The 25,759-nt window shown below is 48.8% G+C and overlaps 1 protein-coding gene across 1 annotated transcript in view; it reads right to left on the bottom strand.

The window, feature by feature from the left end:
* The window catches only part of LOC140397237 (pleckstrin homology domain-containing family G member 3-like), a 322,242-nt gene that overhangs the window by 54,357 nt on the left and 242,126 nt on the right, over positions 1–25,759 (bottom strand). The window contains exons 5-8 of the mRNA XM_072486140.1: positions 21,895–21,995; positions 8,459–8,528; positions 5,786–5,832; positions 3,470–3,620 (exon numbers count right to left, since the gene is read on the bottom strand). Coding sequence (XP_072342241.1) covers positions 3,470–3,620; positions 5,786–5,832; positions 8,459–8,528; positions 21,895–21,995 — 369 coding nt within the window. The remainder of the gene's footprint in view (positions 1–3,469; positions 3,621–5,785; positions 5,833–8,458; positions 8,529–21,894; positions 21,996–25,759) is intronic.

Below are 25,759 nucleotides of genomic sequence, written 5' to 3'. Positions count from 1 at the left end.
TTTTATTAATTTCAGTCTGCAAAGCTAGAATTGTTCCCTCCAGCCTTTCTGTGGAAAAAGTGTTCGAAACTGTGTGAAGAATTACTTCCTAACATCACCCCTAAATCTAATTTTAAGGTTTTGCAACCTTGTTCTGGACTTCTGCATTAGAAGAAATTGTTTTTCTTTATCTTACCCATCAATTCCTCCATCATCCTTAACACTCCAATTAGATTCACCCTCTAATCTTCAATACACCAGAAAAACTGAAGACTCACACTTCTATAGTGCCTTTCAAATCCACAGGATGTTCCAAATTGCTGAATACCAATGAAGTCACTGTTGTCATGTAGGAATCACGGTGCTCAATGAGCGACAGCAAGCAGCCACAAACAGCTATGTGATAATGGCCAGGTAGTATGTGTTTTGTGATTTCAGGATAAATATTGGCGAGAACACGACGCACCTACTCTTTTTCAAAATAGTGCCACGGGATCTTTTACCTCCAAGGGCCCTTGTTCAACATCACATCCACAAGACGGCAGAGCAGCCCTCCTTCAGTACTGCACAGTAATGTCGGCTAAAGCCTCAAGTCCTGGAGTTGGAATTGAACCCACAACCTTCTGACTCAGAGATGAGAGTGCTACCAATTGAGTTAGAACTGATACTATCAAGGTCTCTGCAACATGTCCTCATAATTTAATCTATTTTAGCCCCAGTATCCCTCTGTGAAAATAGAATCATAGAATTCCAACAGTGCAGAAGGCCATTCGGCTCATCAAGTCTGCACTAGCCCTCAGAAAGAACACCCTACATAGGACCACTCCCTCTCCCTATCCTGCAACCCCGTAACGCACCCTTAACCGTTGGACACTAAGGGGCAATTTAGCATGGCCAATCCACCTAATATGCACAGTTTTGGACTGTGGGAGGAAACCAGAGCACCCAGAGGAAACCCATGTAGACTAGGGGAGAACTTGCAAACTCCACACACAGTCACCCAAGTCTGTGGTCACCACAGTGCCGCCCACACAAAATACAAGTCTTTCTTCTTTGTTTCAGAGGCCCCATTATTTTCTTTCTGTCGATTCAAATAAATGATTGGAAAATGCAGGATGCAATTTATCCCCTTATACTTATTTTGCACAAAGTCTCCTTTTCAACAGCCTAGAACGGAGACATTCCTCTAATTTTTCACCAGATTCCAGACATAGCAATTTTATACATTTGCAACGTGTTCTATTTCAAGAATTGTATTTTGAATTAAATAAACTGCTTACATCTACAACATCTCTATCTTTCAACAGCATTGTGGATAGCACAATAGCTTCACAGCTCCAGGGTCCCAGGTTTGATTCCGGCTTGGGTCACTGTCTGTGCGGAGTCTGCACATCCTCCCCGTGTGTGTGTGGGTTTCCTCCGGGTGCTCCGGTTTCCTCCCACAGTCCAAAGATGTGCAGGTTAGGTGGATTGGACATGATAAATTGCCCTTAGTGTCCAAAATTGCCCTTAGTGTTGGGTGGGGTTACTGGGTTATGGGGATAGGGTGGAGGCGTTGACCTTGGGTAGGGTGCTCTTTCCAAGAGCCGGTGCAGACTCGATGGGCCAAATGGCCTCCTTCTGCACTGTAAATTCTATGAAACACTTTTAAAAAGCTGGATCATGTACTTAGTTACGAGGAGAATGGTGCCTGACATTTAAAACCACCGCTTTCAATAGCTAACTCAGAATTCGCGACCAAGTGCTTCTTTTGCCACTGCACTGCGGAAAGACTGAGCCTGATATTGCACCCATCTTGTTAATTGTATCAAATTATATATAAATAGTGAGATTGGGGGGGGGGGGGGGGGGGGGGGGGGAGTGGGCCTAGATAGAATGCTCTTTCAGAGGGTTGATGCAGACTCATTGGGCCGAACAACCTCCATCTGCACTGTAGGAATTCTATGGTTCTATGCTCTATTCTATGGTTATAGTGGAGATTCAACAGTGCCCCTATAAAAAAGGAACAGGCAAACTGCAGTTGCTGGGTGAGGAAGTGCACGTTTGTAATGTGTACCTCTGCAAATAAATGCTAATAAAAGTGTGTAAAGATTGACTCTAGTTCAAACATTCACCAACTGGCTTTCTGGAATATATCCATGGAATATATCCAAGGCTGGGGTAGATAAGATTTTTGATCGACAAGGGAGTCAAGGGTAAAGGGGGTAGGTAAAAGAAGATAGGAAAGTGGAGTTGAGGCAACAATTATATCAGCCATGATCTTATCAAATGGCAGAGCAGGTTTGAGGGGCCGAATGGCCTATTCCTGCTTCTAATTGTTGGGTTTGTGTGATGGATTGGTGCTAAACTGCCTCCAAAGCCAATAAAACCTTTGCTCATTCACCGAGACATCACCGATTTAAAAAGTGCAGCCTCTGTATTAGCAGTTGCTAGGGGGTGGGCCCCAAATGGAGTAGCTTGGAGCAGTCTGATTAGTTGTAATGCTGGACCACATGGACATTGTTTGACATTCATTCTGGAGATGTTGGCATCATTGACAAATCCTTTGCTGCCCATCCCTAGGTGCCCCTGAGAACGTGATCGTAGAACTTCTTCTTGAGCTACTGCAGGTTTTTAGACAGTGGTTTGCTTTGCCCATTTCAGAGGGCAGTTAGGGGTCGCTCATGTTGGTGTAGTACTGGAGTCACGAATGTCCATTAGGCAAGAAAATCTGTTGTCTTTATTCAGTCGAAAGTAAAGTCGCCATAGTCCCAGATGACCATAGCTCTCTCCTTCAAAGGGGAAAGCAGCCTGACTGGTGGTGATTTAACCTGAGGATCACCACATCTCAGGTGACTCCGGGCCCATAGAAACTGGTCAACTCTTAATTGCCCTCTGAATTGGCCTAGCAAACCACGCAGTTATATAAAACCACAACAGAAAAACTGAAAATGCAGAAATCTGAATGGACCACTTGACATCAACCTAGGTAAAGTCCGGCCATATCACTGTTGTAAAGTAGGAAGTGTCCCAGCCCATTTGTGATGATCTGTTTTAGCTGAGGGAGAAATATTGCCCAGGACACCGGACAACCTACACTCTTAAGAGTAATTTACGCCCAAGCAAGAGGACAGAGGAGCATTAATTTAACATCTCATCTGACAGAAGACACCTCTGTTAGTGTAGCCCTCGCTCAGTACTGCAATGGGGAGTCTCTGTCTGAATTACATGTTCAAATCAGAGTGGGGCTGAAAATCATGACCTTCCGATTCAGAGGTGAGAATGCGACCTCTAAGTCAGGGCTTGAGGTAAGAGAATAAATTGAACAGTATTGTACTATTCAGGTATAAACTTGGAATATATACACAAACACAGAGACATAGGCTTGCAATACCTTCATGAGCAGGTACACGGAGTTCCATGATATCTCTCCCAGGGATAGCCTGATATAACTGACATGTTGGGGTTTGACCCCCTTTGTCCTATGTCCGCCTGGGCGTGGCCACCTTACCTGCAGCAGGAGATGGTACTTGAGGATCCTCTGAACTGGTTTCAGCAGGTAGGAACCCAGTGGGAGGTAGCGCTTCAGAGTTGACTGGCGCTCCCTGAAGAATTTGGCCAGGATCTTGTTCCTCATGCATTCGGTCAGCGCCGCCACGGAGCTGTGTGATGTCAAAGGGAGACAGAAGGAGATGCTTCAATTGAGGAAAAGGGAAATGGAGTGTATAGTGAAGAGGGCAGCAGCAGAGGTCAGGAGGACACAGAGAGACTGGTGAAATGGGAAGATGAAATCAAATGGAGCGCAGTGCGAATCATACAACAATTCGACTCACCATGCCAAAGTATTTATCCAATTCGCTTTTGACAGTTACCATTGAACTTCCTTACACTGCCCTTTGAGGCAGCGCATTCCACATCATAACTCAACACGTTAGCAATAAATCTCCTGATCTTGCCTTGGTTTTCAGTGGTGTCCTTTGATTACTGACTCAGCTGCCAGTGGAAACAAGTTTTCCTTCTTTGGACCCCTATGTCCCCAGTGTTCAAAATGTATCAAGCAGAGGGATCTGGGTGTCTTTGTTCATGAATCAGCAAAAGTCGATGTGCGGGTACAGCATGTAATAAAAATGGCAAATGGAATGTCAGCGTTTATTGCAAAAAGACTGGAGTTTGGAAGTGGAGAGGTGTTGTTGCAATCATTGGTGTTGGTGAGACCACATCTGGAGTAGTGTGTCCAGGTTTTGGTCTCCGTATTTTAGGAAGAATGTTGTGGCAATGGAAGCAGCTCAGAGGAGGTTCCGAGAATGAAAGGGTTCACGTATGAGGAAAGATTGAGCAGTTTGGGCTTATATCCGCTAGAGTTTAGAAGAATGAGGGGATCGGATCGAGGTGTATAAAATACCAAGAGGTATGGATAAAGTAAATGTAGACCAATTGGTCCCCTTGTAGGGTAATCTAGAGTGAGAGGTCACAGATATAGGTCGAGAGGTGGTAGATTTAAAACTGAGATAAGGAGGAACTACTTCACGCAGAGGATGGTGAATTTGTGGAACATGCTGCCCCATAGTACGGTGATGTCTGAATCATTAAATGATTTCAAGAAGGAGATAGATATATTAATGATTTTTAAAATGGGTTAACGGGATATGGGGAACAGGCAGGGAGGTGGATTTGAGACCAGGAAGACATCAGCCATGATCTGATTGAATAGCAGAGCAGGCTCAAAGGGCTGAATTACCTACTTCTGCTCCTAATACCCATGTACCTATTAAATCTTCCCTTCGCCTTCCCTGCTTGAAGGAGGAAAATTCCAGCTTCTCTGGAGTATATGAAGTGGGACTTGAACCCACCACCTTCTGACTCCGAGGCAAGGGTGCTGCTATTGAACCAAGGCTGACATTCAAAGGCAATTTTCCGTGGACATCAATCAAGCAGACCTGTTGGGCCAATTATACGGTGGCTGTGTTATGAGCCGTTCTGGACATCATTCCTCAGTGGTGGGAAACCTGTGACCCGGGGGGCACATGTGGCTCATTTGGGTTCCAAGTGCAGCCCATGAGACATTGTTAATTGTTGCCCAAGCGCAGGGTCACCACATTCCATTGATTTCTGTCCGCTTATTTTTTTCCTACTGGAATGACTGGAGTGATTTGCATGTAAAGCAAGGGCAAGTGAAGTGAGGTATGTGCTGATTGACCACAACATTGACTGGGAGAGCGCAGTGGTTAGCACTGCTGCCTCACGCGCTGAAGTCCCAGGTTCGATCCCGGCTCTGTCCGTGTGGAGTTTGAACATTCTCCCAGTGTCTGCGTGGATTTCACCGCCACAACCCAAAGATGTGCCGGTTAGGTGGATTGGCCACGCTAAACTGCCCCTTAATTGAAAAAAATTAATTGGGTACTCTAAATTTACTTTAAAAAACATTGACTGTGAGAGTCGACACCCTCTGCATCCAAAGTGCATTTTGTTTTATTTTGCTTTTATCATGTGAAGTTGATAGTTCTATTAATATATAAATGATTAAGCATTTTCTATATCTCGTTATGTAATATTTGGCGTGTATTGAATGTATTTAATCTTATTCATAGGGTCATGGTTAGCGAACAAGTCTGATTTCAATCTTGCAGCCCACTGAGATGAAGGAGGACCACTCATGAGGCCCACACTCTGGGCTTGGTTGGCCATTGCCGTCATTAATGGTGAGCATGGCTTGCCTTTGTGTACAGAAGAGGGGAGCAACTGATCAATGATCCCCCTTGTATTTTACCCCAGTATGTGGAATGCTAAAATAAGCAAACAAGAATGATCATTTGAACAGATTACTTACTTGGGATAGTTGGTACAGTATTGAGTGTAGATATCAAAATCCTGACTCTGCAAGAGTGAACAAAAGTTTCTGTGACTTGACTGGGTGAGTGAACTTTACATAATCTCAACAGGTGACCACCACCTGACATCCCTATTTACCCAACTCACCTATGGCCAAGGAGAGAGCTGGCTCACTCTATATGAGGCGATGAATGGCCACAGGAAACTCATCCATGAGCGGGCCGCCAGAGTCAACTCGAACCCCGCTCTTACTCGACATCCAAACATACACAGGTCCAGGAGCCCTGACCCTCATCAAGGAACTCCTCAGACCAACTGAGGACCATTAGACAGCATTCTCTCAGAAAATTACATTTTGGAATTCAGTGCAAGATTAATTTGAGACATGAGAATGTATAAATACACAACATTTCCTGACAGAAAAAGACAAACTGCTCCATCAAGCCGGCCCATTCTTTTTCTAAATTTAGAGTTCCCAATTCCTTTTTTCCAATTAAGGGGCAATTTAGTGTGGCCAATCCACCTCCCCTGCACATCTTTGAGTTGCGGGGGCGAAACCCACGCAAACACGGGGAGAATGTGTAAACTCCACACGGACAGTGACCCAGGGCCAGGATTGAACCAGGGTCTTCAGCGCCGTGAGGCTGCAGTGCTAACCACTGTGCCACCATACTGCCCTAAGCCAGCCCATTCTATGATGTTCGCATCTAAACACTTTACCTGTCCTGGGGGTGCTTGATGGGACACTGTAGAGGGAGCTTTACTCTGTATCTAACACCGTGCTGTACCTGTCCTGGGGGTGCTTGATGGGGCATATCTAACACTGTGCTGAACCTGTCCTGGGGGTGCGTGATGGGACAGTGTAGAGGGAGCTTTACTCTGTATCTAACACCGTGCTGTACCTGTCCTGGGGGTGCTTGATGGGACATATCTAACACCGTGCTGTACCTGTCCTGGGGGTGCTTGATGGGACATATCTAACACCGTGCTGTACCTGTCCTGGGGGTGCTTGATGGGACATATCTAACACCGTGCTGTACCTGTTCTGGGGGTGCTTGATAGGACAGTGTAGAGGGAGCTTTACTCTGTATCTAACACTGTGCTTTACCTGTCCTGGGGGTGCTTGATGGGACACTGTAGAGGGAGCTTTACTCTGTATCTAATACTGTGCTGTACCTGTCTTGGGGGTGCTTGATGGGACACTGTAGAGGGAGCTTTACTCTGTATCTAACACGGTGCTGTACCTGTCCTGGGGGTGCTTGATGGGACACTGTAGATGGAGCTTTACTCTGTGTCTAACTTCCCCACCGTGAATGGGAAGCATCCAGGAAAACAGTCTCTACCAGGCTGTGCGTGTTCCGCATGGCACCAGGCTGCTTAGGCAGATACTGTCCCAAAACCAGCCCAAAACAGGAGCAGTGGAGCCCATTAGCCCCATTGCATACACCCTTCTGCGGTCTGCCTTCACTGGGGCATGCTCCGTGTGTAACAAGAACATCAAGCAAAACCGCAGACACCCAGCTTTCACCAGGTAGGAGGTCACGTCACTCACCAATCCCCGATTTACCTCACTGTCAGGAGTAAAAATTGGTGGTGTTGACGCCGCTGTGCAAGAATCATGGGTTTGAGCCGGGGGATGGATAGTGTATACAGGAGGTGGAGGGAAGTGGGGCTGGTCAAGGAAGGAAGTATTTGAAGGAAGGGTTCGCCAGTCTGGAGGAGCTAAGGGAGAGGGTAGAGCTGCCGAGGGGGTGTGAGTTCAGGTATCTGCAGGGACTTTGCGCGAAAGGTCTGGAGGGGATTCCCTGGTTGCCGGAACACACCCTGCTGGAGCGACTGCTGCTTCCGGATGTGGAAGGGGAGGGAAGAATTGGGGATATATACACAAGTGGCTGGGGGATCAGGGAGGTGAGCGGGTGGTGAAGATCAAAGAGGAATGGGAAGGGGAGTTGGGAGGGGAGATCAATTGGGGAGTATGGAGTGAGGCACTGCGAAGGGTAACGGGGCCTTCTCTTGGGCAAGGATGAGCTGGATACGGTTTAAGGTGGTGCACAGGGTGCATGTGACCTGGGCAAGAATGAGTGGGTTCTTTCAGGGGGTAGCAGATGAGTGTGAGAGGTGTGGGCGGGGGCCAGGGAATCACACGCACATGTTTTGGGGTTGCGGAAAATTGGGAAGATTCTGGGCGGGAGTGTTTGCGGTCTTAGCCAGGGTAGTGGAGAAGGAGGTGGATATTTAATGGCGATATTTGGGGTTTCAGGGAAGCCGGAGCTCATGGAGAGGAGGAAGGCCGATGTCATGGCCTTCGCCTCTCTGATTGCACGGTGGTGCATTTTGCTGGAGTGGCAGTCGGCATCGCCACCGGGGGTAGCCGCTTGGTTGGGTGACCTGTACGACTTCTTGCAGTGAGAGAAGATAAAGTATGTTAAGGGGCTCTGCAGAGGGGGTTGAGAAAAGGTGGGGATGTTTGTGACCGTGTTTCAGCGGCTGTTCGTCGCAGGGGGAGGGGGGAAATTTGTACAGACTGCATGGTTGATTGCTGGGAAGTATGTTTCCCAGGGTGATTATTTGCTGTGACCTGTTTTGACACATGTTTGTAATAAAATACATTTTTTCAAAAAAGGAGTAAAAGTTGGTTTGGATTCAGAATGTCTGCTAAAACGTCACCCACCTTGTCCACAAAGCATCTCGCAATGGCAACAGGGTCATGATCACAGCGATCAAGGTCTTGCAGCAAGTCACTGTGAAGAGAGAGGGTGGAAAAATGTGGGATAGGTCAGAAAGGGCAAGAAAGAGAGAGGGAGACATAGGAGAGAGATATAAAGAGAGGGGGAGAGAGAGGGAAGGGTGTGAGAAAGGGAGGGGAGAGAGGGGGAGGGGAGCAAGAGAGGGAAGGGAAGTGAGAGAGAGGAGGGGAGAGAGAGAGAGAGAGAGAGGAGGGGAGAGGGAGGGGGAGAGAGAGGGGAGGGGAGAGGGGGGGGAGAGAGAGGGAAGGGGAGAGGAGGATGGGAGCAAGAGAGTGGTGGGGAGCAAGAGAGGGGAGGGGAACGAGAGGGGGGAGGAGGAGAGAGAAGGGAAGAGAGAGAGAGAGAGAGATGGGGAGAGAGGGGTGGGGACAGAGAGGAAAGGGGGAGGGGGAGAGAGAGGGAAGGGAAGAGAGAGGGAGGGGAGAGAGAGGGAGGGGAGAGAGAGGGGGAGAGAGAGGGAGGGGAGAGAGAGGGAGGGGGAGATAGGGAGAGGGAGGGGAGGTGGATAGGGAAGGGAGAGAGGGAGGGGAGGGAGAGAGGAGAGAGGGAGAGGAAGGAGAGAGAGGAGGGAGGGGTGATGGGAGAGAGGAGGGAGGGAGGGGGAGAGAGGAGGGCGAGGGGAGGGAGAGAGGAGGGAGGGAGGAGAGGGTGAGAGGAGGGGGAGGGGAGGGTGAGAGGAGAGAGGGAGGGGAGGGAGAGAGAGGAGGGAGGGAGGGAGGGAGGGAGGGAGGGAGGGAGGGAGGGAGGGAGGGAGGGAGAGAGAGAGAGAGAGAGAGAGAGAGAGAGAGATTTAAAGGAGGTAAAGTGGAGAGAAACGGGACAGAGCAGGAGACACATAGGAGGAGGGAAGCAGGGAAATAAGGGGGGGGGGAAAGAGAGAGACGGTGATAATGAAGAAGAAAGAGTGGCAGGAAGAACGGCAGAAAAGTTTGTGGGAGGGATGAGAGAAAGAGATGAAAAGACGAGGGAGCACAAGGAGGCAGTGACAGAGAGTGAGGAAAAGAGAGGTGAGGGAAATGGAAAGAAATGAGTGTGTTCAGGAAACAAAAGAACAAGATGGAAAGGGTGCGTGAAACAACAGAAAGGTGAGAGATGGGAAGAGGGCAGTACAGGGAGAAATAGGGAGAGAGAGAAGACAGGGGGCAAGGCAGATGAGGGGCAGCAGGAGATGGGGAGAGAGAGCAGAGAAAGAAAGTAGTTAGAAAAAGCGAGAGGAAGACAAAAGGAAGGACAAAATGGGGAAATGAAGGAAAGGAGAGGGAGAGGAAGAAGGTAAATATTACTCAATAAAACATCAAGATAAATGTCCATGTCACAGCTAAATCCAACAATGAGTTTGCATACATTTGCCTAGAAGGAAGTGAAAAGGGCATGATGATCTAGATGAATATATTTGCAGCTTGCATACCAAACTATTTGCATCCAATTCAGCTGAAAGTACATCAGAGATCAACATGACTTTGTTGCAAAAATGTAAAACAAGTGACAGTGACTCAATAGCCAGATTCACAGCTTTCCACAACTTTATTTCCATTGAGGTTGCTATCGCCCATTTTACATTCTCACACACTCAAAATCTACCCAGTTTCCTCTGGTGTCTGGCAGCCCACAGCGGCTGTCTATGCCGCTGTGCACCAGCATACTGTGACCATCCATTTCAACGGATTGGGGAAGAGAGAGAGAGAGAGAGAGAGAGAGAGATGGAGAAGGAAAATGAAGATCAGGCAATAACACTCAAAACATTTTCAACCAATCATTACGCTGGCTGAAATTTTGCAGCCCCAATGCAGTGGGAAAGCCAAAATTCCATTGGGTTTGGGCGGGACTGGACAATCCTGGCAGTGGGCGGAGCAAAAAAATCCACCCATTGTCTCCATAGCTGACCAAGACAGCCGCCAAGGTTAGTGTGAGGAGAATCGGAGTCAGGGCAACGTAGAGCTCTTTGAGGTTTGTAGGGCTGGAGGAGGTCACAGAGAGATGGAGGGCTGAGGCCACAGAGGGAATTAAACACAAAAGTGGGAATTCTGAGACTTTGGGGATGTAAAAGCCAATCAGGAGCTCGTTCCAAAAGCCCCCACTGCCAAGCCGGTCACTCCTATAGGCGATTCCAATGCTGCTCGTCACATCCCTTCCCAAATAAACATGGAAAGCCAGAGAATCCAGTCTACCACTGAAACCGGCTTTCTTTTTAATTCTTTTATTTGCTTCAGGGCACACCAAGTAAATGAGGGAGGTGATCAGGTGTGGGAGTGGGGCAAATGCTGAGGCTGCAATGCTCCATTAGACGTGCAGAGAGAGAGATTGACATGGTCACATGCAACCACACACAGACTGACCCACACATGCAGATACACAATGCTGTGGGGTGCAGGAGGGGGAAAGAAACAAGATGAGGAAAATTCCATATCATGTACTCAACTCACCTCGAGAAGGGAATAAAGTCCTATCTGAAGGCAAAACATTAACATACAATAGTGAGACCAGGAGACAAAAAACACATATCAAAAGATTACAATTAGTAGCAAACAACAGGGAATATTGTACAACTACCGATTGTGAAATGTGCTCTAGCCACTACCACAAAGTTCAGGGAGACAACTCTCCCTCTGTGGCTTGGTAATATGATGGGGGTGAAGAGAGTGGTGGTGATGGGCAGTGAGCGGGTGGCCTATGGAATTGAGTGAAGGTGAGTGTAATCAGTGTGGCTGGTGCCATAGATCTAACACTGATCCACCAAGTGTCCCAGGATCGAACACGGCTACATCCAGTGTCCAAGGATGTAACACAGGTCCAGCCAGTGTCTCAGGATCTAACATGGATCCACCCAGTGTCTCAGGACAGGGCGGCCACGACACTTGGGATGGCCAAGCAGCAGCTGGGCCCATCAAAACCCCTGCCAACGGGGAGCAAGGTCATCGAGTGGGAATCACAGCAGGCTGCCTCCACCCTTGCTGCCCCGTCTGGGAAACCACCAGGACGTAGCGTTAGGGGCTGTAACGCTAGAAAGTTAGACACTAGTTAAGTTGGCACAGGCACAAACCTGCCCAAACTGTTCACATTTTTACAACCTGTCTCGGTGCTCTGTCAGACGATTGTGAGGGTGGGGTGGTCTGGGCTGGTCAGAGAGGGGTGGGTGGGAATGGGCGAATGTTGGGTGGCCTGTCCGCCACACCACCCCCTCCACATCACCCCTCTGCTGCGCGATGTTGTGGAGGACGCAACAAGCCACCACGATGCGGGCGACCCTCTCGGCATCATCTGGAGGGTCCCTCCAAAATGATCCAGGCACCTGAACCGCATCTTCAGGAGGTCGAAGCACCACTCGATCACACTCCTGGTTGCTGTAGGGCGTCATTTTAGCAGGTCTCCGTTTCGGTCTATGGCATCCACATAGTTGTCATCAGCCACGACCGCAGTGGACAACCTATCACCCAGGAGCCAACTCCTCCGGGAGTGGGGGTCTCGAACATGTAAGGAATCGTCAAGTGTGTCAGAAGGCATGCACACTGCCCCGGGGGCAGACGTGAATGATGCAAAACTGACGGTCACATATCAGCTGCACCTTCATCGAGTGGCATCCCTTTTAGTTTGTGCAGAGGCTCGTTGGGGGACACACATCCCATCAATCAGCCCCTAAACCTTGGGCAACCCGTCGATGGCGGTGAACCCCGCTGCCCGGGCATCCTGGTGGGCTCGGTCCACATTGCAATGGATGTATTGTGTCGCCTGGGCATATAGGGGCTCCATGACGGCGCGGATGCATCTGTGCACCGAGGTCTGTCAGATCCCAGACAGGTCCCCACTCGGCGCCTGGAAGGATCCCGTGGCATAAAAGTTCAGGTCGATCGTCACCTTAATGGCAGGGAGCGGGTGTGCTTCCCCCATACCCCGCAGGGCCAGGTGTGCCACCATCTGGAAAATATGTCACATTGTCTCCCTGCTCAGCCTGAGTCTTCAACAGAATGCCCGGTCCGGCAGATCCTTGCATGATAGGCACTGCTAATACATTGGAGGTCTCAGATGGCGCCTCCTTGGCACCACCTCCTCCTCGGCCTGTTCAGGGGCCGGCTCTCCATCCTGGCTCCACTGCAGTAGGCTCCGCAGCGGCACGCTCCGCTGCTGCACGCTCTGCTGCTGCAGCTTCCTCCTCCTCGAGCAGCTCAAGTTTGTACAGCCGCAGGGCATCCCTCAGGGCTGAGGCGACCAGGAGGAAGGCCACCATTGCTGGTTTTATTCCAATATCCGTTGTCTGCAATGGGTGCAAGGCCGACATGTTAGCATGGTGCGTACCCCCCGTGCCCAACCAGGTCCACTGGGCTACATGATGGCCCCGGTTGGCACTGCGGGCTCTGCCCCCGCATGTCCCCTCCGCCCCCACCCCTGGCCCCGACAATGGCTGGAACTGTGGGGCCTCGGGCCCTGGCGCAGTCCCTGATGTCAGGGGTGCTGTCGGTTAGCTCTGCCCTTGCCAGCGTTACGCTCCGCAGCCCACAACTGGCACTCCCCCTAGGGACTACTGTGGGTGTTGCCCTGGGTGGGCCGCCAGAAATAGAGATAGAAGCTATGGGCTATTGTATCAGTGTACTGATTAACATTGTTAAGGGAAAATTGTAAGTTATTTCCTTATGTGATGTTAAAGATATTTTAACACTGTGTTAGTAATAAAGTTTGTCATAACAAACCATGGGCGGGATTCTCCCCTACCCGGCAGGGCGGGGGGGTCCCAGCGTGATGGAGTGGCGGGAACCACTCCGGCGTCGGGCTGCCCCAAAGGTGCAGAAGTCTCAGCACCTTTAGGGGCCAAGCCCTCACCTTGAGGGGCTAGGCCCGCACCGGAGTGGTTTGTGCTCCGCCGGCTGGCGGGAAAGGCCTCTGGCGCCACGCCAGCCGGCGCCGAAAAGTCTTCGCCGGGCGACGCATGCGCGGGAGCATCAGCGGCTGCTGACGTCATCCCCGCGCATGCGCAGGGGAGGGGGTCTCTTCCGCCTCTGCCATAGTGAAGACCACGGCAAAGGCGGAAGAAAAAGAGTGCCCCCACGGCACAGGCCCGCCCGCCGATCGGTGGGTCCCGATCGTGGGCCAGGCCATCGTGGGGGCAACCCCCCCCCCCCCGGGCCAGATCGCCCCGCGCCCACCCCAGGACCCTGGAGCCTGCCCGCGCCGCCTTGTCCCGCCGTTCAAAAGGTGGTTTAATCCACGCTGGTGGGACAGGCATTCCAGCAGCAGGATTTCGGCCCATCGCGGGCCGGGGAATCGGCGGGGTTGGGCCTGCCTACCAGCGCGCCGCGATTCCCGCCCCCGCCGAATCTCTGGTGGCAGAGACTTCGGGACCCGGCGGGGGCGGGATTCACGCCAGCCCCCGGCGATTCTCCGACCCGGCGTGGGGTCGGAGAATCCCTCCCCAGATCCTTATTTCTCTGTGAAATCACTCCTGGCGCGATGGATTCCTTCCTCACAGTCTTACAAAATTAAATTAAATATTGGGTTTTTGGTCCAGCGTCTAATAGGGATCCACCTAGTGTCTCAGGATCTAACAGGGATCCACACAGTGTCTCAGGATCCAACGGTGATCCATCCAGTGTCTCAGGATATAACAGGGATCCACCCAGTGCCTCGGGATCTAATAGGGATCCACACAGTGTATCAGATTCTAACATAGATCCACCCAGTGTCTCAGGATCCAACGGTGATCCACCCGTGTCTCGGGATCTAACAGGGATCCACCCAGTGTCTCAGGATCTAACAGGGATCCACCCAGTGTCTCAGGTTCTAACAAGGATCCACACAGTGTCTCAGGATCTAACAGGGATCCACCCAGTGACTCAGGGTCTAACAGGGATCCACCCAGTGTCTCAGTGTCTAACAGGGATCCACCCAGTGGCTCAGGATCTAACAGCGATCCACCCAGTATCTCAGACTCGAACAGGGATCCACCCAGTGTCTCAGGATCCAACAGGGATCCACCCAGTGTCTCAGGATCCAACAGGGATCCACCCAGTGTCTCGGGATCCAACAGGGATCCACCCAGTGTCTCAGGGTCTAACATGGATCCACCCAGTGTCTCAGGGTCTAACAGGGATCCACCCAGTGTCTCAAGAACTAACATAGATCCACCCAGTGTCTCACGGTCTAACACAGATCCACCCAGTGTCTCAGGATCTAACAGAGATCCACCCAGTGTCTCAGGATAGAACATAGAACAATACAGCGCAGTACAGGCCCTTCGGCCCACGATGTTGCACCGAAACAAAAGCCATCTAACCTACACTATGCCATTATCATCCATATGTTTATCCAATAAACTTTTAAATGCCCTCAATGTTGGAGAGTTCACTACTGTAGCAGGTAGGGCATTCCACGGCCTCACTACTCTTTGTATAAAGAACCTACTTCTGACCTCTGTCCTATATCTATTACCCCTCAGTTTAAAGTTATGTCCCCTTGTGCCAGCCATTTCCATCCGCGGGAGAAGGCTCTCACTGTCCACCCTATCCAACCCCCTGATCATTTTGTATGCCTCTATTAAGTCTCCTCTTAACCTTCTTCTCTCCAACGAAAACAACCTCAAGTCCATCAGCCTTTCCTCATAAGATTTTCCCTCCATACCAGGCAACATCCTGGTAAATCTCCTCTGCACCCACTCCAAAGCCTCCACGTCCTTCCTATAATGCGGTGACCAGAACTGTACGCAATACTCCAAATGCGGCCGTACCAGAGTTCTGTACAGCTGCAACATGAGCTCCCGACTCCGGAACTCAATCCCTCTACCAATAAAGGCCAACACTCCATAGGCCTTCTTCACAACCCTATCAACCTGGGTGGCAACTTTCAGGGATCTATGTACATGGACACCTAGATCCCTCTGCTCATCCACACTTTCAAGAACTTTACCATTAGCCAAATATTCCGCATTCCTGTTATTCCTTCCAAAGTGAATCACCTCCCATTTCTCTACATTAAACTCCATTTGCCACCTCTCAGCCCAGCTCTGCAGCTTATCTATATCCCTCTGTAACCTGCTACATCCTGCCACATCGACAACACCACCGGCTTTAGTATCGTCTGCAAATTTACTCACCCACCCTTCTGCGCCTTCCTCTAGGTCATTGGTAAAAGTGACAAACAGCAACGGCCCCAGAACAGATCCTTGTGGTACTCCACTTGTGACTGTACTCCATTCTGAACATTTCCCATCAACCACCACCCTCTGTCTTCTTTCAGCTAGCCAATTTCTGATTCACATCTCTAAATCACCCTCAATCCCCAGCCTCCGTATTTTCTGCAATAGCCTACCGTGGGGAACCTTATCAAACGCTTTGCTGAAATCCATATACACCACATCAACTGCTCTAACCTCATCTACCTGTTCAGCCACCTTCTCAAAGAACTCAATAAGGTTTGTGAGGCATGACCTACCCTTCACAAAGCCATGCTGACTATCCCTGATCATATTATTCCTATCTAGATGATTATAAATCTCGTCTCTTATAATCCCCTCCAAGACTTTACCCACTACAGACGCGAGGCTCACCGGTCTATAGTTGCCGGGGTTGTCTCTGCTCCCCTTTTTGAACAAAGGGACCACATTTGCTGTCCTCCAGTCCTCTGGCACTATTCCTGTAGCCAATGATGACATAAAAATCAAAGCCAAAGGTCCAGCAATCTCTTCCCTGGCCTCCCAGAGAATCTTAGGATAAATCCCATCAGGTCCCGGGGACTTATCTATTTTAAGCCTGTCCAGAATTGCCAACACCTCTTCCCTACGTACCTCAATGCCATCTATTCTATTAGCCTGGGGCTCAGCATTCTCCTCCACAACATTATCTTTTTCTTGAGTGAATACTGACGAAAAATATTCATTTAGCATCTCGCCTATCTCTTCAGACTCCACACACAACTTCCCATCCCTGTCCTTGACTGGTCCTACTCTTTCCCTAGTCATTCGCTTATTCCTGACATACCTATAGAAAGCTTTTGGGTTTTCCTTGATCCTTCCTGCCAAATACTTCTCATGTCCCCTCCTTGCTCGTCTTAGCTCTCTCTTTAGATCCTTCCTCGCTACCTTGTAACTATCCATCGCCCCAACTGAAACTTCACACCTCATCTTCACATAGGCCTCCTTCTTCCTCTTAACAAGAGATTCCACTTCCTTGGTAAACCACGGTTCCCTCGCTCGACGCCTTCCTCCCTGCCTGACCGGTACATACTTATCAAGAACACGCAGTAGCTGATCCTTGAACAAGCCCCACTTATCCAGTGTGCCCAACACTTACAGCCTACTTCTCCACCTTATCCCCCCCAAGTCACGTCTAATGGCATCATAATTGCCCTTCCCCCAGCTATAACTCTTGCCCTGCGGTGTATACTTATCCCTTTCCATCATTAACGTAAACGTCACCGAATTGTGGTCACTGTCCCCAAAGTGCTCTCCTACCTCCAAATCCAACACCTGGCCTGGTTCATTACCCAAAACCAAATCCAACGTGGCCTCGCCTCTTGTTGGCCTGTCAACATATTGTTTCAGGAAACCCTCCTGCACACACTGTACAAAAAACGACCCATCTATTGTACTCGAACTATATCTTTTCCAGTCAATATTTGGAAAGTTAAAGTCTCCCATAATAACTACCCTGTTACTTTCGCTCTTATCCAGAATCATCTTCGCCATCCTTTCCTCTACATCCCTAGAACTATTAGGAGGCCTATAAAAAACTCCCAACAGGGTGACCTCTCCTTTCCTGTTTCTAACTTCAGCCCATACTACCTCGGAAGAAGAGTCCCCATCTAGCATCCTCTCCGCCACCGTAATACTGCTCTTGACTAGCAGCGCCACACCTCCCCCTCTTTTGCCTCCTTCTCTGAGCTTACTAAAACACCTAAACCCCGGAACCTGCAACATCCATTCCTGTCTCTGCTCTATCCATGTCTCCGAAATGGCCACAACATCGAAGTCCCAGGTACCAACCCATGCTGCCAGTTCCCCTACCTTGTTTCGTATACTCCTGGCATTGAAGTAGACACACTTCAAACCACCTACCTGAACACTGGCCCCCTCCTGCGACGTCAAATCTGTGCTCTTGAGCTCTATACTCTCATTCTCCCTTACCCTAAAACTGCAATCCAGGTTCCCATGCCCCTGCTGCATTAGTTTAAACCCCCCCAAAGAGCACTAACAAATCTCCCCCCCAGGATATTTGTGCCCCTCAGGTTCAGATGTAGACCATCCTGTCTGTAGAGGTCCCACCTTCCCCAGAAAGAGCCCCAGTTATCCAGAAATCTGAATCCCTCCCGCCTGCACCATCCCTGTAGCCACGTGTTTAAATGCTCTCTCTCCCTATTCCTCATCTCACTATCACGTGGCACGGGCAACAACCCAGAGATAACAACTCTGTTTGTTCTAGTTCTGAGCTTCCATCCTAGCTCCCTGAAAGCCTGCCTGACATCCTTGTCCCCTTTCCTACCTATGTCGTTAGTGCCAATGTGGACCACGACTTGGGGCTGCTCCCCCTCCCCCTAAGGACCCGGAAAACACGATCCGAGACATCACGTACCCTTGCACCTGGGCGGCAACATACCAAACGTGAGTCTCTCACGCTCCCACAAAATCTCCTATCTGTGCCCCTGACTATAGAGTCCCCAATTACTAATGCTCTGCTCCTCGCCCCCCTTCCCTTCTGAGCAACAGGGACAGACTCCGTGCCAGAGGCCCGTACCCCATGGCTTACCCCTGGTAAGTCGTCCCCCCCACAAGTATCCAAAGCGGTATACTTGTTTCTCAGGGGAACGACCGCAGGGATCCCTGCACGGACTGCTTTTTCCCAGTCCCTCTTAGTTACCCACCTAACTGGGTGGATCTAACAGAGATCCACCCAGTGTCTCAGGATACAACAGGGATCCACCCAGTGTCTCAGGATCTAACAGAGATCCACCCAATGTCTCAGGATCTAACAGAGATCCACCCAGTGTCTCAGGATACAACAGGGATCCACCCAGTGTCTCAGGATCTAACAGGGGTCCATTCACTGTCTCACGGTCTAACACAGATTTTCACTGGATATAACAGATCCACCCAGTGTCTAACTAAGTATCTGACATTGAACCATCAGGGTATGCAATATAAATACTTGAGCACTATTCTTTTCAGGTTAAAAACAATGTCTGGGCAATACAAACCAGAATAAAGCCACATCTGATGATTATAATCAGACTGTGACAGGACGTGCAAAATAGTTGTGTACCTATACAAAAGTATTAGGCAGTAGCTGATGCAGGTACAACCACAGAACCTCAGGAAGGTTTTGCCCAGCAGTCAGAAAGCAGACATCTTCTATTCCTCAGTCTATTGATGGATACGATTGGCCAATCAGTGAGTCCAGCCTAGTGATCAGGCTTCACAGAAAGCAAAGCACAAACAACTTTGTGGCGTCTAGGGCAATCGGAAGGAGGAAAAGGGAGTAATTTCACATACTGTATAATGACAACAGTGTGAAGTTCAACTTCTCGATCACAAATATGAGTCTAGACCCCATGCTGAATGTTGGAACAAGGCCCAGCTTTGAGAGGCTGGTTACACAACATGCTTAACTGAGGAAACATGCAAATCAATAGCCTTACAGCACAGAATGCCATTCAGCCATCATGCCTGTCCTGGCTCTTCCAAAGAACTATTGATTAGTCTCACTCATAGAATCATCGAGTTTTAAAGCACAGAAAGGGGCCGTTTGGCCCATCATGTCTGTGGCAGCCATCAAACACCTATCTATTCTAATCCCACTTTCCAGCACTTGGTCCATAACCGTGTACGCTGTGGCGTTTCAAGTGCTCATCTAAATGCTTCTTAACTGTTATGAGGATTCCTGCCTCTGCCACCCTTTCAGGCAGTGAATCCCAGATTCCCACCACCCTCTGGGTGAAAACGTTTTTCCTCAAATCCCCTGCCCTTTACCCTAAATCGATGACCCCTGGTTATTGACCACTGGGGAAAGTTTCTTTCTTTCTACCCGATCTATGTCCTTCATCATTTTGTACACCTCAATCAGCCCCCCTCCCCACCAGCCTTCTCTGCGCTAAGGAAAACAACCCCAGCCTACCCAGCCACTCTTCAAAGCTGAGTCACTCCAGCTGAGGCAGCATCCTGGTGAATCTCCTCTGCACCATTTTTAGTGCAATCACATCCTTCCTATAGTGTGGTGGTCAGAACTGCACACAGTACTCTGGCTGTGACCGACTGAGCATTTTACCCAGCTCCATCATAACCTTCCTACTCTTATATTCTATGTCTCGGCCTAATAATGACAAGTATCTCATATGCCTTCTTAGTCACCTTATCTATATGTCCTGCTGCCTTCAGGGACTGATGGGCATGTTCCCCAAAGTCCCTCTGGTCCTCTGTACTCCCTAGCGTCCTACTGTTCATTGTATATTCCATTGCCTCGTTAGTCCTCCCAAAATTAAGCACCTCACACTTTTCAGGGTTAAATACCATTTGTCACCGCTCTGCCTATTTGAGCAGCCATCTACATTGCCCTGTAATCTAAGGCTGTTCTCCTCACCATTTACCATGCTACCAATTTTTGTGTCACCTGCGAACTTACTGATCACACTCCCACATTCCCATCTAGGTCATTAATGTGCACTATGAACAGCAAGGGACCTAGCACCTATCCCTGCCAGTGCCCCACTGATCACAAACTTCCAGTCACAAAAACAACCTTCAACTATCACCCTCTGCCTCCTGCCGCTAAGCCTGGAGGTTCATCCACCTTTAAGCCTCTAAAACTACTAACACCTCCTCCCTCTCATTGCTAATCATTTCACAGTCCCTTCCCTGCATTCTATACCTACATCACCCGGATGAAATGCATAGGGCACAGATGAGATCGCTTTAGATCCCGGGAGTGGGGTCTCCCAGATTCTATCGGCCAGGCTGCACCGTGGTGAGCTGCTTTTCAGGTGCAGTGAGGCCGTTGGATCGGGGCCCATGTCTCTGTGTCAGTAATAATATCATACTCCCATGTGTTATCAATGCCTTCAGTTCTTCTATTTTACCCGTAAGACTCCTTGTATTAAAATAAATGCCATCTTACCGTGCCATATTCCCTTCTGCCTCAACATGTTTGACCTTTGCCCGAGGCCTGCAAATTTATACTTTTTAAGTATTTATACAATTCCCTTTCAAAAATCACTGCTGAACCTGCTTCCACAAACCCTTCAGGCAGTGAACTCCCAATCGCAACTTGGTGATGTTTGACTTCAAGTTCGGCCGTGGCTCACTTCTGAAACAGAAAATCCCACTCCAGACACAGGAGATCTCAGCCGCAGGCACCTCAGTGCAGCACTGACAGAGTGACGTCCTTCAAAGTAAACGTTAAATTGAGAGCTTCAGCAGTTTGGTGGATTGATCAAGCTCCTGTATGTAGCACAAGTACTCCTGCTGTCCTGGCCAAAATTCCTCACCTCAACCAATACCACCAATAACAGATTAATGAAACATATTGCACAAGGAGACCATTCAGACCATTGGGCCTGTGCTGGCCCTACTTATCCAATTAGTACCGCTCCCCGTCTCTTTACCCATTGCTCTGCAATTCTTTTCCCTTCAAGTACTTATCCACTTCCATTTTGAAAGTTAATATCGAACTTGCTTCCATCGCCGTTTCAAGCAGATAAGAAAGATCCTCATCTGCCTTTGCCAATGACCTTAAATTGAAGGGAATAGATAGGATAGATACGGGCAGGTTGTTTCCACTGGTCGGGGAAAGCAGAACTACGAGGCATAGCCTCAAAATAAGGGGAAGTAGATTTAGGACTGAGCTTAGGAGGAACTTCTTCACCCAAAGGGTTGTGAATCTATGGAATCCCTTGCCCAGTGAAGCAGTTAAGGCTCCTTCATTAAATGTTTTTAAGATAAAGATAGATAGTTTTTTGAAGAATAAAGGGATTGAGGGCTCTGGTGTTCGGGCCGGAAAGAGGAGCTGAGTCCAAAAAAGATCAGCCATGGTCTCATTGAATGGTGGAGCAGGCTCGAGGGGCCAGACGGCCTACTCCTGCTCCTAGTTCTTATGTTCTTATTAAATCTGTCTCGTTTGGTCAATGACTATCACATCAGTGGAGACAGTTTGTCCCCATCTGCTCTATCAGAACTCCCTCATACCTTTGAACAGTTCAATTAAATCTTAAACATCAGAGAGGAAAGCCAAACGTTCAAGAGAAGAATTGACTCAGTAAGTGATTGAAGGAGTGTTGGTGAGGGGGAAAAGAAAGTGGGGGTGGGGGGGGGGGGGAAACTAGGTATAAAAAATGACCAGCAATGAGCATAGAAGTGAAAGCACAAATACAAAGTGAAGCCATCTCCCTGTACCTGTTAAACTCATAGATGTCCTCAATGTTCCCAAATAGAGCAGAGACATGCTCAGGCCGGATAGGCAGATCCATAGCATCAATGATACAACCAAGGTAGTCCTAGAAAGGAATAAAAAGAGAGAGAGAGATAGAAGTTAGAGACACCACCTTTGAACCAAATGCAAAATATTGGCAGCTATTGGAGTCTGTCCCCATTTCCTCGTGGCCAGCTAAATCCCATTCCCTGCCTGGCCACTGTGAGAGGCTAAACCACACTGTTCATAACTGAAGGGTGTAGTGGTTGGTGGTCAAACAGGCTTACCTCTGTGATCTAACAATTTGGTGATTCTATGTAATCCATCTCAAGACATCACTGCAGGAGTTCCTCAAGGTAGTGCCCTTGGCCCAACCATCTTCAGCTGCTTCATCAATGACCTTCCCTCCAACATAAGGTCAGAAGTGGGGATGTTGGCTGATGATTATGCAATGTTCAGCACCATTCATCACTCCTTAGATACTGAGGCAGTTTGTGCCTGCATGAAGCAAGGCCTGGACAACATTTAGGCTAGAGCTGATAAATGTTATGGGCCAGGGTTTAGAGAACTCCAAAGTATATCATGGAGATCACCTGACCCACGACTTTTACTAGATTGTGGTATGGGGAGCACACGACCCACTCTGCAGGTGTGGGGCAGCAGAAATTTAAAAGTAATTTTTAAAGCAAAACAATGTTTATTCTATGAACTCAGTTAACCTTTTTAAAACATAGTGAACATCTTAGCACCCATCAATTCAAATACATCCCCCCAAAGAATATAACACTCTAAGTAATCCTTAAACTTTCCTTTTAACATCCATAAGACAAAAATCCTTTTTACAGAAGCACATCAGGTGTAAATTCTCTACTGAGAGCAGTTATCACTCTGAATTCACCAAATGATCTAGAGATAGTCTTTAGATGGCAGAGAGATCAAAATTACACCTTCCTTGGCTGGCTTCAACTCCAACACTAAAACAAAACCAAAAAACAGACACACCCAAGCTTTTCCTCAAAGCAAAACTAAAAAGCAGAGCCAGAGCTCAGCTCCACCCACACTCTGACATCACTACAGCCACTTGAGCAGACAAACATTTTTTAAAGTGACATTCCCATGACATAAGTGGCAAGTGACATTCACACCATACAAGCGCCAGGCAATGACGCCCTCCAACAAGAGAAAATCCAGCCAATTTCACTTGATATTCAGTGGCATCACTATTAACCAGAAACTGAACTGGACATATAAACTCTGTGGCTTATAAAAGCAGGTCAGAGGCTGGGAATCATGTGACAAGTAATTCAACTCCTGGCTCCCCAAAGCCTGTTCACTATCTACAAGGCATAAGTCAGGAGTATGATGAAATACTCTCCACTTGCCTGGATGAGTGCGGTTCCAACAATGCTCAAGAAGATTAACACCATCCAACACAAAACTGTCCCGCTTGATTGGCAGCCCTTCCACAAATATTCACTCCCTCCACTACTGACCCACAGTTGCAGCCGTGTGTACCATCTACAAGATGCACTGCAACAACTCATGAAAATTTCTTCGCCAGCATCTTCTAAACCCGCAACTGCTGCCACCTAGAAGGGTAGCAGACACAGAGGAACACCATCACCTGCAAGTTCCCCTCCGAGCCACACTACATCTTGACTTAGAACTATATCACCGTTCCTTCACTGTTGCTGGGTCAAACTCCCTCCCTAACAGCACTGTGAGTATACCTACACCACATGGACTGCAGTGGTTCAAGAAGACAACTCACCACCACCTTCCAAGGATAGCCAACGAAGCCCACATCCCTTGAAGGAATAAAGTCCGGAATTCGCTGTTCCTGCACGCGGTAGCACAACCCCGCCTGACGGGTTTCCTGGTGGCACGGGGCGGTTTCAATGGGAATCCCATTGACAGCGGCGGGAGTAGAGAATCCCGCCACCAGCAACCAGTGCGTCACCAAGAAACACGCGGATGGGGCACCAGAGAATTCGCCCACAATAAAACCCAGTATGCTACATTATCCTGAGCGGAGTTTCTGATCACACATTTTCTTCAAGACTATGTACTCTCACCTCATAACCTTACCACCTTCATCCTACCTCAATTCATTTGCTGCTGAAACCCTCAACCATATTTATCTAAGCTGCACCAATGTTCTTGCTAAGTTGCATGTGTGCGTGACTGCACAGCAGTCTGGAAGGTACCACTTGGGTCTTATTGTATGTTCACTACTTTACAAACACAGCTATGCAAAAAATATTAAAGGTAGCATGCATTTAAAAAACCTATTGCTTTCAAAAACTGCATTTTAAAGGAGACATTGCCCGAGACTCCATTATTCCAACGTCCTCTTGACTAGCCACCCACCCACCTTCCACAAAATCCTCAGTTAATCTATTACTTTAAATATCCTATGTAAGTCAGTTCACTCATCTCCCTTCCGCTTGCTCACCTACCATGGTCCCTGGGTCTGGCAAAGCCTTTAATTCAAAATGCTCATCCTTGTTATCAAGTTCCTTCAATGGACTCGCCTCTATAACTCCCTTCCACCAACAACCTTTGTGTTCCTCCAATTCTGTCCTCTTGTGCATCCCATACATTTGTTGCTCCACCAATGGCAACTATGCCTTCAGCTGTCCAGTCCAAAGATTTGGAAATCCCTCCCAAAACTTGTTCACCTCTCTACTCCTTCGAGACACTCTTTAAAAGCAATCCATTTGACCAGGCTTTTGGTCACCCGTCTTAACGTCCACCTTCTTTGTTCCAGCAACAATCTTTTGACCGCACTGCGGAGCCATCTTCTCTATCGCAAAATAGTAGTACTTCTAAAATAAATTTTAAGTACTCAATTTGTTTTCCAATTAAGGGGCAATTTAATGTGGCCAATCCACTTAACCTGCACATCTTTGGTTTGTGGGGGTGAGACCCATGCAGACACAGGGAGAATGTGCAAACTCCACACGGTCAGTGACTTGGGCCAGGATTGAACCCAGGTCCTCAGCACCGTGAAGCAGCAGTGCTAACCATTGTGCCACCGCACCGCCCGGAAAAAGTGGTACATTTAAATGCAAGTCCTTGTTTAATCCCTGTAAGCGCTGACTCTTGAAGGAAGCCCTCCAATCCCCCATCCTCATTGATGCAACAACCTGACAAGCAAGCGGAGGTCCTCACCATTTGCTTCAATTGGAGGGCCTGCTTGGCCAGTCCACCTCTCCATTCATAAAGAAAGGCTTGCATTTACCACAACAACTGACATTTAAATAGCGCCTTTCGCAAATTCAGGCAACCCCAGACGCTTTACGACCAATGGAGCGCATGTAAAGCAGGGTCCATGTTTTAGTGTAGGTAATGCGCCAGCCAAACTGTGCACAGCACGATTCCACAAGTAACAACGAGATCAATGATCAGTTTGTGATATTAGGTCGATATTTTTCAGTCCAGGACACTGGGAAGAACTTCCCTGCTCTTCTTTTAAATGGTACCATGGGATCTTTTATTCTTCTGTAAAGACAATCAGAGACTCAGTTTCATCCCTCATTCGAATGATGGCACTTCAGAGGCAAGCGCCGTGATATCACCAGGCCAAAGCCGGATTAACACTCTGGGTGTACCTACACCACCAGGAATGCAGCGGGTCAGGAAGGAGGCCAACCACCACCTTCTCAAGGGCAATTGGGGATGGGTAATCCCGAGCCTGCAACGGTCACATCCCGTAAATGAGCGTTTACACAGTGAACCTGCCTTCCTTACCTATGATTTCTGTAGCATGTGTGCAGCATGGTGGCACAGTGGTTAGCACTGCTGCCTCACAATGCCAGGGACCCGGGTTTGATACCGGCCATGGGT

Source organism: Scyliorhinus torazame, chromosome 2, assembly GCF_047496885.1.
Source record: "Scyliorhinus torazame isolate Kashiwa2021f chromosome 2, sScyTor2.1, whole genome shotgun sequence".
In the NCBI taxonomy this organism is placed as follows: Eukaryota; Metazoa; Chordata; class Chondrichthyes; order Carcharhiniformes; family Scyliorhinidae; genus Scyliorhinus; species Scyliorhinus torazame.
This window is presented reverse-complemented; position numbering and strand designations above follow the sequence as displayed.